The sequence below is a fragment of the Furipterus horrens genome, unplaced genomic scaffold (genome assembly GCF_987537825.1).
Source record: "Furipterus horrens unplaced genomic scaffold, mFurHor1.1.pri manual_scaffold_15, whole genome shotgun sequence".
Lineage (NCBI taxonomy): Eukaryota > Metazoa > Chordata > Mammalia > Chiroptera > Furipteridae > Furipterus > Furipterus horrens.
The window spans coordinates 9,243,554-9,258,191 of NW_028327185.1; the positions used below are offsets into that span (position 1 = coordinate 9,243,554).

The 14,638-nt window shown below is 48.8% G+C and overlaps 1 protein-coding gene across 1 annotated transcript; it reads right to left on the reverse strand.

Moving 5' to 3' along the window:
• Positions 1-3,063: 3,063 nt before the first annotated feature.
• TLR5 (toll like receptor 5) lies at positions 3,064-11,570 on the reverse strand. Its single transcript, XM_090263233.1, has 2 exons — positions 11,336-11,570; positions 3,064-5,643 (listed from the first exon to the last, which is right to left on the reverse strand). Exon 2 carries the CDS (start codon positions 5,637-5,639, stop codon positions 3,066-3,068), a length of 2,574 nt encoding a protein of 857 aa, XP_090119359.1. The 5' UTR covers positions 5,640-5,643; positions 11,336-11,570; the 3' UTR covers positions 3,064-3,065.
• Between the last annotated feature and the right edge of the window lie 3,068 nt (positions 11,571-14,638).

Sequence of the window (14,638 nt, forward strand, 5' to 3'; positions counted from 1 at the left end):
ATATAATGGAAGGTATTGTGGCATTGGAGAAGTGAAATATTTAATGACTAAGTAAAACAGATGAGAAGTTCCTTTACTCTTAAGAAAAATAAAATCACCTGTTGAAATAATAATGTCCTTTTTCTTTGTTGGTGGTTTAATTTTAAAATGTCGGCTAATTCTATTTCTGCCAAGGGCAGAAGTTAACTCCACTTTATGAATGCCTATATTAGTTATTTATCTTTGTCATTATTAAGGTATTAATGACATGCATGTAGAGTCAAACATAAATAATACCATTGACACGTAAAGAAAGCTTACACTCCGCTGTCCCACCCAAGCCTCCTGCGATCTTTCTAGCTGCCCCCCTAACTCCCACCCCAGCACGATCACTTGTGTGTCTTCCTTTGGTTGGGGCTGAGAAAGAAGCACATTTAGACCAGGGACCGTCCCTAATAAAGGTAAGGTCTTTGGGGGGAGGATGTCTTATTAGCGCTTTATCAATCGGTTATCCACGTGTCTTTTATTTCTTTAATGAAAACCAAATCTGCCTCCTTCTTGAAAAGTAATACCATACAGAAAAGTGAGCGAATTTAATTGGTACAGGTAAAATGTATTGTCACAGTGTGCACACATCCATGTTATCATCATCCAGGCCAAGAAATGGAATGTGGTCAGCACCTCAGAAGCACCCCACCCCCGAATACATCCCACTTCTCCTCCCAAAGGTAACCACTATCCTCACGGTCATTACAGATGAGTTTTGCCTGTTTGAAATTTCTAAAAATGGAACCACTCAGTATGTAAAAGTTAGGCCTCGTGTCTTTGACTTAACATTTTTGTGAGATTTACTCATGGGGTCGCATGTAACTATAATTGGTTAATTGCCATTTCTATGCAGGTTTCAATGACCATGATTTATTTATCCATTTTATGGTTGATGAACGCGTGGTTTGTTTCCAATGTTGCCTACTGGAAATAACGCTGCCGTAGCCATTTCTGGTTTGTGTGTGTGTGTGGATTTCTGATGTGTGTGTACCTATGAACGAACTGCAGTGCCATAGGGCATGTGTGGACCCAGCTCTGGCAGGTAATGAGAGACTGTTTTTTAAAGCTAAGTCAATCTACATTCCTGCAAATCACATAGTTGTGTTTTAATTGCTCACATCCTTGCTAATACTTGATACTCTCACTCATTTTAATTTTAGCCATCCTGTTTGGGGGAAGAATACCACAAGGTGGTTTTAATTTGCATTTCCCTAGTAACTAAAGGAGGTGGAATATCTTTTCATTTGCTTTTGGACACTGAGTATCCTTTTGGGAAATTCTTAATAATCTTGTCCATTTTTCTTTTGGGATGGCCTTTTTTGATGAATGGAAGGTCTTGCTTTAAGGTTTTACTTTTAGAGAGAGGGAAAGGGAGGGAGGGAGAGGGGGAGAGAAACATCAGTGTGTGGTGGCCTTTTGCAGCTCCCCTGGGGACCTGGCCCACAGCCCAGGCATGTGCCCCAGCCAGAAATCGAACTGGTGACTCTTTGGTTCACAGGCTGGCACCCAATCCACTGAGCCACACCAGCCAGGCTAGAGCTCATTTTAAAAGAACAGCTAAAGGGCTAAGAGTTTGCACAGAAGGGAGAGAGGACTTTGGGTTGGAGGGATCCCAGGAAGCTTGGTGGGCTGGGTTTTGAAGAATAGGTAGGATGGACACGCAGAGATGGGAGAACATTCCAGAAGGAAGGGCAGACAAGGATGTGTGTATGCTGTGCATATGAACAGGGCTAATGGGTGCAGCCATTGTTCAAATATAAAAAGTGAATGCAGGTCAAACTTGGTCTCATGGATCAAAGGAGCCCAAAGAAGCCAGGATGAGAATAACCAGTGTGTGTGCTGGAGGAGTTACGATTGGGGAGGGGGACACAGTGAGGGGAAGGGAGTGACATTTTGGAGTGCTAAGACCCAGGCCTAGGTTGCTCCTCAAACAGCGACAGCCACCCTGAGGCTCTGCAGGACTTGGAAGAGGCTATTCGTGACGCCATGGGTAATTTGGGCAAACCTTCCTTGCTTTCAGTTTCCTTAATACTTTCAGAAAAACATTTCTATATTAAAATAAACATTAAAAAAAGAAACAGAATGGAAAATATATATAGGTTTCTTTTATGATTTAAAAAAATACAACTTCAAAGAAAATTTGACTCCAACCAGAAGGCTCCTCAGGTGTTCACATCCTCTTGTGGCCATTGGGGCAACTAAGGACAAGATCTGAGAAGCCCCGGAATCCTTGGCCAATTTAATCATCATGGCAGCTCAATCAGGCAGATGTGATCGTGCCTACAGGTGAACCAACTGAGGCCCGTCAAGGGTGTGTCCCATGCTCAAGGTCATCAAGCGAATGAGCGGCAGCATCAGAACTCAAACCAGGATCTGTGTCGCGGGGCTTGGTTCTTTCTGCAAGAGCCTGAGTGGTTGATAAATGATAAAAAAGAAATAAAGCTGAGAGAGGTTGGTGCCAAATCATGGAAGGTCTTGAACATGAGGCCGAAAGAATGGTTACCTGCTAAAAAGAATGTTCATGGCCCACTAGGCTTCCGTGTGGAGCAGATGAAGGCAAGAACAGGAAGAACACTGTGGCCACCAGAGAGCTACTTATTCTCATCCTGGCTTCTTCAGGGCCAAGTCTGAAACTGAACATGACCTTGACTCAGCAAGGGCATTGTTCCCAAGGCGGAAGTAGGAAACGTGCCGCTTTTTTTTTTTTTTCTATCTAGTGTTGTCTTGGCGGAGCACGGAGGGCTCAGAGTCATTGGCCAGCCCCTTCCGGAGCTGGACGCTGGCAAAGGGGTGTCTGTCACCTGTAACTTCTCTCAAGGTACCCTTTGCACAACTAGGAGATATTTGTAGCCAACGCCACAGGAGAAAACGACATTACTGAATCTGAAAGCAAATGAAGGGAGTCTTGCTATGAAAACCAAGAGCTTGATTTTTTTTTCATAGTAGGGAAAAGAAACTTCAAAAAGGACCCGCAAATGTGCAGATATGAAGTGGGGAGTTATCTGTGGCTTGAGGTCAGCTGAAAACTACTCTGGGAGTTAGCTGGTTGCTATCGTTTGCAACGGAATGTTCTTGTCTTTCTTCTTTTCCTTTTCTTGTTTTAGTATGTGCTGAGAGAGTTTATTAAGAAACCAGCCAACATCCTGGAGATCCTCGGGCCACCTGAGGTACTGCTGTTTCTGTACAAATCCTCTGACGGACTCATGTTTCATCAGCTGGTACTGGGACAAGGGCTCCAGCACCACCATGATGAGGACGCTGTCCAGGGCAGCGAGGCTCCTGCTCTGGGCGTAACTAAAGGCTTCCAGGCACCAGCCATCTCTAAGGAAGTGTCTGCTCACAAGACAGACGGTCTTCCTGCTGCTCCACACGGCCTCATGGATGTTGGCAACGTGGCTTTCCCCCGGCGTGAAGTCTCTTTCTTCAAAGCACAGGTTCAAGGTGTTTTGGTCACTGTACTGCATATCTAGGTGTTTTAGCAAAGCATTCTGCACCCACTCAAAGTCTTTGCTACTGAAGCACAAATAGGCATCATATTTGTATGAGTCTGATTCTCTTGTCTTGGTCTGGCCCTTGAACACCAGTCTCCGGGCTGTCTTGTAACAGAGGAAACAAGCCCCCCGGAACTTGGTGACTATGAGGATGGCTGTGAGGAACAGAATTAAAGTGACAGTGCATAAGATGAAAAGGGAGAGCTTTAAGGACTGGAAGCTTTCCTCTTCGTCACAACCCGCCGTGGACAGAGAGTAGAGGGAAATCCCCGAGAGGGAGTCGGGGTACATGCAGTATACGTCTGCATGAGACCCAAATACGGTGACATTGGTTCGATTGAGCCATCTGATGAAGGCGCCAAGTTCACACTCACAGATGAATTTGTTGTGAGTTACATCCACGGCACTAAGCGATGCAAATACGTTAGGATCGGGAGCTAGGAGCTGGTTTCTGGACACGTCCAGCGTCTCTAAATTAGGAGGCAAGTCGCCAGGAGAAAGAACCGTCAGCCTGTTGGAGCCGAGACTGAGTCCTCTTAAGGCAATCAGGTTGCTGAACACTCCTGGTGGAAGGAAATTCAGGTAATTATCATTCAAGTACAGGACTTGAAGACGGGAAAGCCCCTTGAAAACATCCCAGCAGGACTCCGTCTCCCAGGCAAGTTGCAACATATTTTCTCCAAGGAAAAGCTGTTCTAAGCTGAGATTCTCCAAAGGGGCACGAGTTTGGGTACAAGAAGAAAAACGATTTTGATTTAAAATGAGAATCTGGAGGTGAGGGACCTGGAGAAGGAAGTAGAGATCATCTAGATCTTCCAGCCTGTTCTCTGCTATTTCGATGAAGTTAGCTGTGAGCTGGATCTCTGGCAAAGTCACCAGTTTATTGCCACCCAGGAAGATAGCAGATACGTTTGGGATAAAATTAATTGTTTTCAGAGCATTATCCCGGAGGTCCAAGGTCTGTAACCTTTTCAGGGATGTGAATGTATTGGCCTGAATGATCCCGATGTGATTCTTTTGCAGATCAATATAGGAGACATTAGGTAGCCCACCGAAGTTAGAATCGTACAGTTCTCCCAGAAGGTTATTTGACATATTGAGAACCTGGAGGTTGTGGAGCCCAGAAAAGGCGTCCTCTGCGATCTTGTTTATCTTGTTGTGGGCAACGTTCAGGAGCTTCAGCTCCTTGAGGGTCTCAAAGATCCGGGAGTTCAGGGAGAAGATAAATCCGTGTGAAAGGTCCAGGTGCAACACTGAACTTCCGGCCAGGCCGGCGAACGTGTTCTGGTCAGGATCTTTGATGTTATGGAAGCCAAACCCAGACCCCATAATATGGTGGGCAAGAACCAGATTGAAAATCTGGCTGCCATGGATGGCATTGCTGAAGTTTCTTGTGATGTCCACAGTCCAGCCATTGTCAGAGACATCTAGGGTGTCTAGGACCACGTTCCTGAACGGGTTCATACACGCACCCCAGTCCACTGGGTCCTTGCTGTACAAGTTATTAGAAGCCAGCCTTAAGGAGGAGAGTGTCTTCCCATGGAGGGGCTGAAGCTCGTGCGCACACACACTGTGTATTTTATTGAGGAAAAGGTCAATGGACTTCAAGGAATTTAATTCCTGGAACGAGGGATGAAGGGAAAGGCTACGAATATGATTTATGGACAGGTCCAGGCGAGACAGAGACTCTAAATTTCTGAAATAACCATCTTTTAACACAACGTCAGAGAGACCACAGGCAAAGAGTCTAAGTTCAAACAGATGAGGCAGTCCCTGAAAAGCATCTGGGTGCAAGAAGTCTAGCTGATTTTTGCCCAAGTCCAAGATTCTAAGGTTGGGCAGGTTTCTGAAGGCTTCCTTGTCAATCGTGAAGGAGGTAAACTGACTCCCAAGCTCCAGCAGGCGCAGCTGCTCCAGGCAGGGGAAGGAGCTGGCTGTGATGGTCTTGAAATAGTTGAAGCCTAGCAGGAGGTTCTCGGTGGTGTTGGGGACCTGAGGCACCTGGGTGAGGTTGCAGAAACGATACAAGGCGATGCGCCCATCAGAGGAGCAGGAAGAAATGCCAAGCCCAGGGCTGGCCATGAGCACCATTCCTAAGAGAAGGTCCAGGTGATCTCCCATGATCCTGTGGAGAAGAAGGGAGAATGAAAACACAGCTCTCCCAGCATGAGGCATTGCACATGGGTCTTTAGAACTTGGGGGATCCTTTAAGCTTTAATGGGATGTGCCTGCTCTCTTAGACCCTTTGATCCTTCGGCTCCATGCACATGGCTGTTGACAAATATTGTCTGGTATACACTGGCTTTCTATCACTTACACTGCATTTTCTACATGTAACAGTGGTTCTTTGTTTTTTTTTTAAGTATATTTTATTGATTATGCTGTTACAGGTGTCCCAATTTATTTTCCTTTTGCTCCCCTCCGCCCAGCACCCCCCTTCCCTCCAGCAATCGCCCCCCCCCCTTAGTTTATGTCCATGGGTCATGCATATAGTTCTTTGGCTTCACCCTTTCCTGTATTATTCTTAGCATCCCCCTGTCTATTTTGTACCAACCAATTATGCTTCTTCATCCCTGCACCATTTCCCCATTTCTTCCCTCTCCCAGCTGATAACCCTCTAAATGATCCCCATACCTATGATTCTGTTCCTATTCTGGTTGTTTGCTTAGTCTGTTTTTGGTTTTATTTTTTAGATTCTGTTGTTGCACAGTGGTTCTTAACTGGTTTGAGGTCATGGAACCCTTCTAGATGGTAGCTCTAATTCCTTGCCTTTCAAAACTGCACTTTTGTATCTCAAACCAAGCCTTGTTCCCCATTTCAGGGGGCTCAGTGACCCCCAGAAGCCGGCCCCTTCCAACCTCACATGAAGAACTCTTAGTTAATATACAACAACCATCACATTTTATGATCTACAAAAGGACCCAGAAAACTTTTTCTGTAAAGGGTCAGATGATAAATATTTTAGGCTTTGCAGTCCAAATGCCACAGTTTGCTGACCTCTGTCCTAGAAGAAAAGAAATGAGGATTTTAAGTGGCTGTCGGATAAACGTGTTCTGACACCGGACCACCAGCATTTGCAGGAAAGAACTACCTTGGCCCCCATGTGGCTGCCAGTTTTGCAGCTGCTGTTTTATCCACGTGTCAGAATGGATTCTCATCTCGTGTAACCGGACAGAAAAATCCCTGCAGAGACACAGGAGTGAGAACACCGGCTTGGAATAACAGAGTTAAATTTCCTAGTTTTGCTCCTATCTTTTTATAGAGGACTCAGTGCTGGCCCCCGAATGAAGACACTCGACTTGGTGGCTTGACCTTGACTTTGTGGTAACAAGTGATGAAAGAGAGTCCCAAACCACATTCGTCTCAATACACTGCATCTTCAAGTCATAATGGGGGAGCTAAAATTAATCAGTAGGGTAGATAAGGCCAGCTGCACAAATAGATTTTAAAGACAATTATTGGGGCTTCTGTAGCATTACAATGATACCATGCAGACCTACTTTCCTATGAAGTACAGAAAGACATAATACAATTACACTGTCATCTCTGAAGCAGACCTCTATGGGTCAGGTGCCAGGACAGGTGAGCTGTGAGCTGGCAGGAGTCTGGAGGGGCCGCTCATGAAGAGGGGCCACCAGACAGGGGTGTCCTGGATGGCAGACGCCAAAACAAGGTGAAATAAACATAAATGAGCACAGATGACAACCATATGGGGTGGTTGTTTCAGACCCGGTGAAGCCTCAGAAGGGCGAGCGTTCCAGAGTGCAGTCTGTCCAGACAGCGAGAGAGGAGGTGGGGAGCGGGTGTGAACGTCGGAGCATCCAGGAGAGGAGACCAAGTCACCTAAAGCCCTAAACCCTAAATGGGTTGAAACCAGAGGGAGCAGGAGGAGTGTGAGAGTGTGGCGTAAGGCCCACTGGGCCGCTTGCTTCTCTGGAAGCTCAGGGTGCAGCGACTGCGTGGGACCCCATCTGAGGAGGGTGCCCTCTAGTGGTGCCCGAAATCCAGTTCTCTGTGCGCAGGTCGAGGAAGGAAAGGGAGTTGGGGACCAGGGCAGTGTGCTCCTAAAGCCCTGGTAACAAGATGACGAGAAGCAGCAAGTAGTCACTCAAGCTGCCAGTTCTGCCATCAGGTGGCACATGGATCCCTTCCTAGACATCACCGTGCTGTGCAAAATTACAATAAACCCACGGGACTTGTCGGGGGAAAGGAGCTAGAGAACAAAACTCAAAAGCGTTGTCGGTGACCCATAAAAAAATCCTAATAAAAACGGTAGCACCATTTCATACCTGTCACATGGTTCAGCAGCACAGAAACACTGCAGAAAACACCCCTGTACCTTGAAAAAACCCGATGGTTGCCTGTGGAAGTGGGTGTCGCAAGGTCTATGGAGGGAGGGAGTGATGTACTTAATGTCACTAACCTGTGCACTGAAAAGGGTTAAAATGGTGAATTTTATGTTATGTATAGTTTACCACAATAAAAAAAAGTTAAAGAGAAAAAAAGCCAATACTACCGATCCCCGAGCCTGAGTCCCGGAAATTCAGGTCCTGTAGGTCTGGTGAGCCTGAGTTCATTTTCTAGCCAAACCCCAAGGACTTTGAGGTGAGTGGCTCTTAGACCATGGCGTGAGGTGCACTGGTCTAAAGGAGCCCCTCCGAAGCCCCCTGATTCTCGTAGGGGAAAAATTGGGAAGAAATACAGGCAGTGGCTGAGTATTGGGTTTTTATTACAAAAGCTCGGTCAACGTGTGTCCAGGGCTTTGAGGGGTGACGGCAGCCTCAAGATTCCTGCCAAGCACTGTTAATTAAGGTAATGAGACCAGAGGGAGAGGGGTCAGCATCTCTTTCATCTGAGTCAAATTCATTTAGCTTTAATCTCAGCCATTAGTGGAATGGGCCCCCTTTCTGGACTTAATTGCCCAGACAGCATCACCGCTGTTGGCCTGAGCTGGCGTGAGTTCTGGGCCATGATGTCTCCACAGGAGACAGGCACCTCTGCTCCCCAGTACCACGGTGAGCCTGCAAATCCCTCCAGCTAGAGCCAGGGCTGCTCCTAGGCTAATGTGATGCTTGATCCTTGACCACAAATGCCAGGGATGGGCTCCTTGGTTGGTAGGCCCTGGGATTCTGAGCTGGGCCGCAAGGCTGTAGAGAGAACACTTCTCCTGGCAGGCGGCAGCCCACGTCTGGCAGGCAGCCGGGGCACTGGGCATGTGGGACTTACTGTCCTTGAAAACACTGAATTCATTTCCAAATAGGTGCTTGGAAGAGTTTCTCCCAAGTTCATGTAGCAATCAAAGTCCTGGACGGAGTCCAAACGTGGGTGTGAAATGCACGTTTAGCTTTGGCTAAGGGCTCAAGACCAGGGAACAAGGTGAACCGCACAGGGTGAATGCGTTCTCTAGTGGCAGAACACAGTATCCTGTTGGAACAAGCCAGCACGTGAGCACCATGAAGCCCAAAATGTCGCCGAGGCCTCAGTTCTGCGTGCGCTGCCATGAACCGGAGCTCCTTCATAAGCCACCGTGACTTCGAGGCTCTTCGGGAGTGATGTCCTTTTCATTGCCCACCGCCTCTGCATGGAGGCCAGCTGCTGTAGTCAGAATTTACACTTGTCCTGAGTAACTCCCTAGGCTGAGGCTCCTGCTACGTGGGGATCACTCTGCTAGCTGTTGACGAGTCACTGCCTGCAAGGGGTTCGCGGTCCCCTTTGGTGCTCCAAGTGGGGCCACCGAGGGCTGCTCACCTGGGCAAAGCAGAGTCAAAGGGCGTCCCGTGGCCAGGAGGAGGCCATCCATTCATGCAGCCAAGAGGGAAGCATGTTCCTCACCCCTTCTCCTTAGACCTGCCACACGCCTGAGCGGCCAGTCTTTAGCATCTTCCGGGAGCATCCTAGATGAACAGGGCAGGGTACAAGTCTCACAACCGGCTACTGTTCTCCAAAGAGGAATCAGAAAATGAGCATGCTGGGTTTCTGCGCCCTGGTGAGCTCTCAGGAGGGTGGTGTATTCACGTCCTGCTGCCTGGGGTCTGTCAGGGTGTTGCCTCGCTACCTGAATATGATTCCATAACGCAAAGCATGTCTATTAAGTTGAGCCAGTGAGGAACTCCCCTCTTAGGTGCTCTTTGTTCCACTAGCGGTGTAGCGGGGGGATGAGGGGAACCCTGAGGAACTGTCAAACACCTTGCAAAGCACCCAGAGTTTCTAGAAGCTGTGAGCCTGTTGGAAGGAAATGGGCTGAGTGGCTTGCGGTTGCTGAACCTTTGCTGACACACAGGGGTTCCCGCTGCCTTTCCTAGAGTTGCAGATCGCTTACTAAAGCTCTTCTAGAAATTTCTCCTTAGCGGCTATGGAGCACACTGGTCCCTTTTTGTAAATTAGAATTTCATTCCTGGGGGCAGGTATTGTTTTGTTCTCTAGTTCACGGCCACATCGCCAGCCTATGGTGTCAGCGAACATCCACGGAGTGAATGACTTTGCCACATGCCACCTGTGGGTCCTCTGACCCACTTCGTGGCCCTGCAGGGACTGCTGTGGGGGTGCTGAGGTCTCATCTGTGGGTGCTCTGCATCCCTTGGAGGGACGGGTCTGGGCAGGAGCCTGGCCCTTCCAGAACAGCCCGTTCTCACTTGCTCTCCTCCCTGCCACCTGGGCGTCCCTTCCCTCCTACCTCAGAGCGCTGACCTGCAGGTATTATACCACCAGCTGCTGAGAGTGGCCTTGCCTTCTTCGTCCTCATCTGGACACACCTGAAAATACTTTGGGTACCTCTGTAGCTTCTTCCCCACTGGAAGAAGCCTTAAGCACGAGGTCAATGTCGTTGTTGATCAATCCTGTGAAGTGGATCTCAGGACCGGGCCAGCATTAGGGCCCCCACTCCCTCCCACCTGTCTGCCACTGCGCAGCTCCCTGGCTTCACCGCTTCCCGCCTGGGCTAGGGCAGGGGCCTCCTGGCGCATCCACCCAGGACATCTTACCCAACACAAGTCTCTCTCACTCGGCTGTCTGAGGGGGCTTGCAGAGCACAGCTCTTATCAGAAGCCTTCGCCAGCTCCTTCTGCCCACGCAGGTCAGACTTTCCAGGGCACGAGTTCAGGGTCCTCCCCAGGGACTCGGATGGCTAGAATGGTTCACCAGAGAGGACCTTAGCACTTGACCGCTCTCACCGAATAGAGGGCGAGAGTCAAGACCTTCCTCACTGGTCTGCAGTCTGGTCCTGTGTTCTCAGAACTTGTCCTCCACCGAGTTTCTCTGCTTAGGCTGGTCCCTGGGCTTGAATGCTTACATCTGCTTCTTCTGCTCATCCAGTTCCCACCGACCCTTCCAAAGGTCCCGCTTTTCCGCGCGACAGTCCTTACAGCCCTATGGGTACAGCTTACCTCCCTCCCCACGTTCTGCTTGCAGCTCCAAGGCACCATCTTCATTATATTATGCCTCATGCCCCGCTCCCCACTGTAAATCCCTGGAGGACAAGGACCCGGAAGTACATAGCACAACTTCAGCACCCCAGTAATACCTTTCCCTTTAAGAGTCTTTGTAATCGTTTTTATTTATTTTAAAAATTTATTTTTACAGTTGACATGCAATATTGTATTCATTCCAGGTGTACAACAGAGCGATTCAACATTTACGTACCTTACCAGCCCACCTGTAAGCACAGTAGCCATCTGGCACCGTGCACGGTTATGAGGATATTATTGACTATATTCCGTCTGCTGCACTTTGCATCCCCGTGACTTATTTATAACTGTAAGTTTGTACTTCTTTCCCCATTAATACTTGGAAGAAGATTTATTAGCCTCAGGAGTACTTACCTCCCAGTCCTGACACAAGGAGCTTCTAATACGTCCTTCTTGGTCCAGGGGCACAGGCCCCCTGCTTGTTTAAGGACTTCAGCTCCTGAGACTTACAGGAACTTCATTGCAGTGATGACGGAGGTCAGTGTTTGCCAGTGAATCAGGAGAAAGGGCGTTTGTTTTTCCTAGGGAAGAACAGGAAATCCAATTAAGAGGGAGAAACAGAAAACACTACGTAGGTGTTTGTGCCAGTTTGTCTGTGCCATACAGTCATTTGCTTTGTAGAAGAATTTAAAACCTCAGGTGTGTCTCTTATTGAGCAGAATTTTAATGGGCAAAGATCAAGGTCGTTTTGTCAATCAAGGCGTGCAGAACCTCAGAGCTGAAGGGGTCTGGAGCAATCCCATGCCCAGCCTTTGGTTCAGAGGGCGGGTGTGTAAGCCCGTTGGTCAGATGGGCAGCTTTCTTCTCTGTAACTGCAGGCAGGGAAATTCAATGCTTTCTAATGCAACCCATTTTTGTTAAATCACTGTGGCGGTGAGGAAGTGTCTCCCGTGGACCTGGAAGTACTTTTCATGAATTTCTATGGTCATTTGGTTACTGGGGACTCAAGCGCAAAGGAAAGAACAATCCACTGTCTACAGGGAGCAGAGAACTTGCAGACGCCTAGGGAAAGGCAGCTAAGATCGTCACCAGAGGGTGGCATTTCTAAGCAGCACGACTAGGGAAATCATGGCTGAGTCAGGAGACATCGTTACTAGATCTCAGATTTGGGATAGGGATCCTGAAAGCTGAATTGACATACAGTGGTTCTCCTTCTTCTTCTTAAAAAAAAAAAAAAATCCTCACCTGAAGATACGTTTATTGACTTTAGAGAGAGAGGAAGAGGAGAGAGAGAAACATCCATCAGTTGCCTCTCTATGTGCCCGGACCAGAGATAAAACCCACAACCTAGGTGTGTGCCCTGACCAGGGACTGAATCCGCAACCTTTTGGTGGATGGGATGATGCTCCAACCAACTGACCCAGGTGGGCCAGGGCACAATTTTGATTTATTTGGAGGGTCAACCTGACAACTAAGTGTGTAGCTGGCTTCCAATTCTAGCTCCTCAATTTAGTGGCTGTGTGACCTAGAACAAATGCTTAACCTCTCAGAGCCGAAGCATCAGTTTAATCACGTGTACAGCAGCAACAACTGTTTTTACTTCCCCCAGGAAGTGTCAACATGGGCATCTGAGGACACCCCAGGGCCCCAACCAGAGAACCAGTTATTGATGCACAACCCTCCGTTATTTCTGGCTTCCTTAAGTAGACACACATCATTTATCCAACTGCACCTCGCCAGAAATGTATTCCTTTTAGAAGCCACTGAAGGGGAAAAGTGAGAGATGGAAATGGGATTCCTCAGTACTGTGTGGTGAGCTGGTGTTTCTCTTATGGGTAAAAGCTTCCCCTCTTGTCTTTAATATCTTCAAGGGGTTGTCCCCCAGAACCACAAAACAACAAAAACAGTAGCCGTGGGCTTCGATATGCTAAAGACAGGATGTCAAAACCCCAAATGGTTAGCACGCAGTATTAAAGCCCCTGATGCAAAGAGATAATTCCATCCAAGCAATTATTAAAAACTAACTAGCATGTGACACCTTGAAAATCCCTGGAGGAAGATGGCTCACCAAGAAATCGCACATCTCCACCTGTCTTCAAGTTCAGGCAGCGCCAATGTTCTCAATTAGAGAATTAATGGCTAACGATGGCGTCCTGGGAGGCAACTCAGCTGACGCTGGCGTGTTGATGGGCAAAGCGAATTGCCAGGGAAGATGGGCAATGGCAAGGTCAGGAGCCAGAGCAGAGGAGGGCTGGGAGCCTGTATGGCGTCCCAGACAACCTTCTCAGAGCAGCCAACATCATTTGGATTGTGATGCAAATCGATGCACTTGGGTGGGTGGGGGCCCTAGGAAGAAGAGCCTTATTGAGCTGTGATCTGTTAGACACAGAGAATAGAAATGAGAGGAGATTATAGAGCACTTGAGAACTGTCCTGGGCAGGATCTGGAGTCTGTGCTGGGCCAGTAAAAGCATCAGCATCACGAGACACCGCCCAGGTGGCTAAAATCAAGTCTGCTCTGGAGCTGATAGAGACCCTCCCTGGTGCGGGGTGGAGGAGGGGAGAGAGGGGGGTCTGCCAGCAGGAGTGGGTCGAGGGTCTCCGCGCCCGCCCGCCAGGTGCAGAGGAGGAAGGATGACTCATTTGGCTGTGATGTGCAGCCGGGCTGTGAGCAGGGCTAGCAGGGCAAGGGCAGGGCTGGGAACCACACCCCTCCCGGAAGCACCAGTCCTGCCATCCTGCTGTGGGCCTGTGTTCTGGGCCATCAGGGAAGTTCACAGGGGCATGGAATCTGCCCTGGGCCAGCTGCCCGGGGTGGCTGAGTTCCATTCTGAGGTGGAGGACGGAGTCAGCCAGAGACTTGGCCCCACTACCTGTGGGTGGTAACTGCCAAGTTTCGTGAGATCTTTGCAAAAGCACTGGTCCGGGAGAGGGGACACCTGGGTCCTAGTCCTCCTCCGTCCTCATCCAGGGGCCTGACAAGTTTGGTTCCCTTGTCCTGTTTCTGTGTGTGTATAATGGCAGGTGTGAGCTGGCAGCATTTTCATCTCTCCGTCGGCCCTACAATGACCTGACGAAACTTGCTGAGTAACATGTCAGTGATCATGCAGCAGGGCACAGCCCCTAGGAGTGGAATACTCACCCTCCCTTTTGGCAAAGGCGTGATGAGTCTGAAAGGTGAGGGCCCTGAACATATCTAGTGGAAGACAGTATTATTAATGTACTAATGAAATGAACAAATAAAATTGATCCAATATATTCTGGCCTTAAGCAGCAAATCCTGCTCCCCTCCAAGGGATTTACTCTCAGAGGGGATTGTTTTGGAGGCTAGATAATATTTTGAGACTAGAAAACTCCTCTTCCGCCCCCATCCCTGCCCACCTCCACATCCCCATCATTGTCCCAGGCCAGGTCTGTGGGGTGACTATACCCAGAGGTAGCCTGTAGGTTCTCCTGGCTTTGATTTTCCAAGCATGGCCTGAGGTCAAGGACTCAGAGGCTTTTCCAGGAGGTACAGAGAGGAGGGGGGTTGGAGGGGAGAAGCAGAGGCTTGGGAGAAATAGGAAGGGATAGTAGGCCCGTGCGTCCCAGGCACTCTGGTATGACCTCAGCGTTGGGCTGTGTGGCCTGAAAGCAGCCGAGACCAGCGAGCAGGGACACGAACATGCTCACTGGTAACCTGTGTGGACCAGACAGGGGAGCAGGGTCACCCTGACCT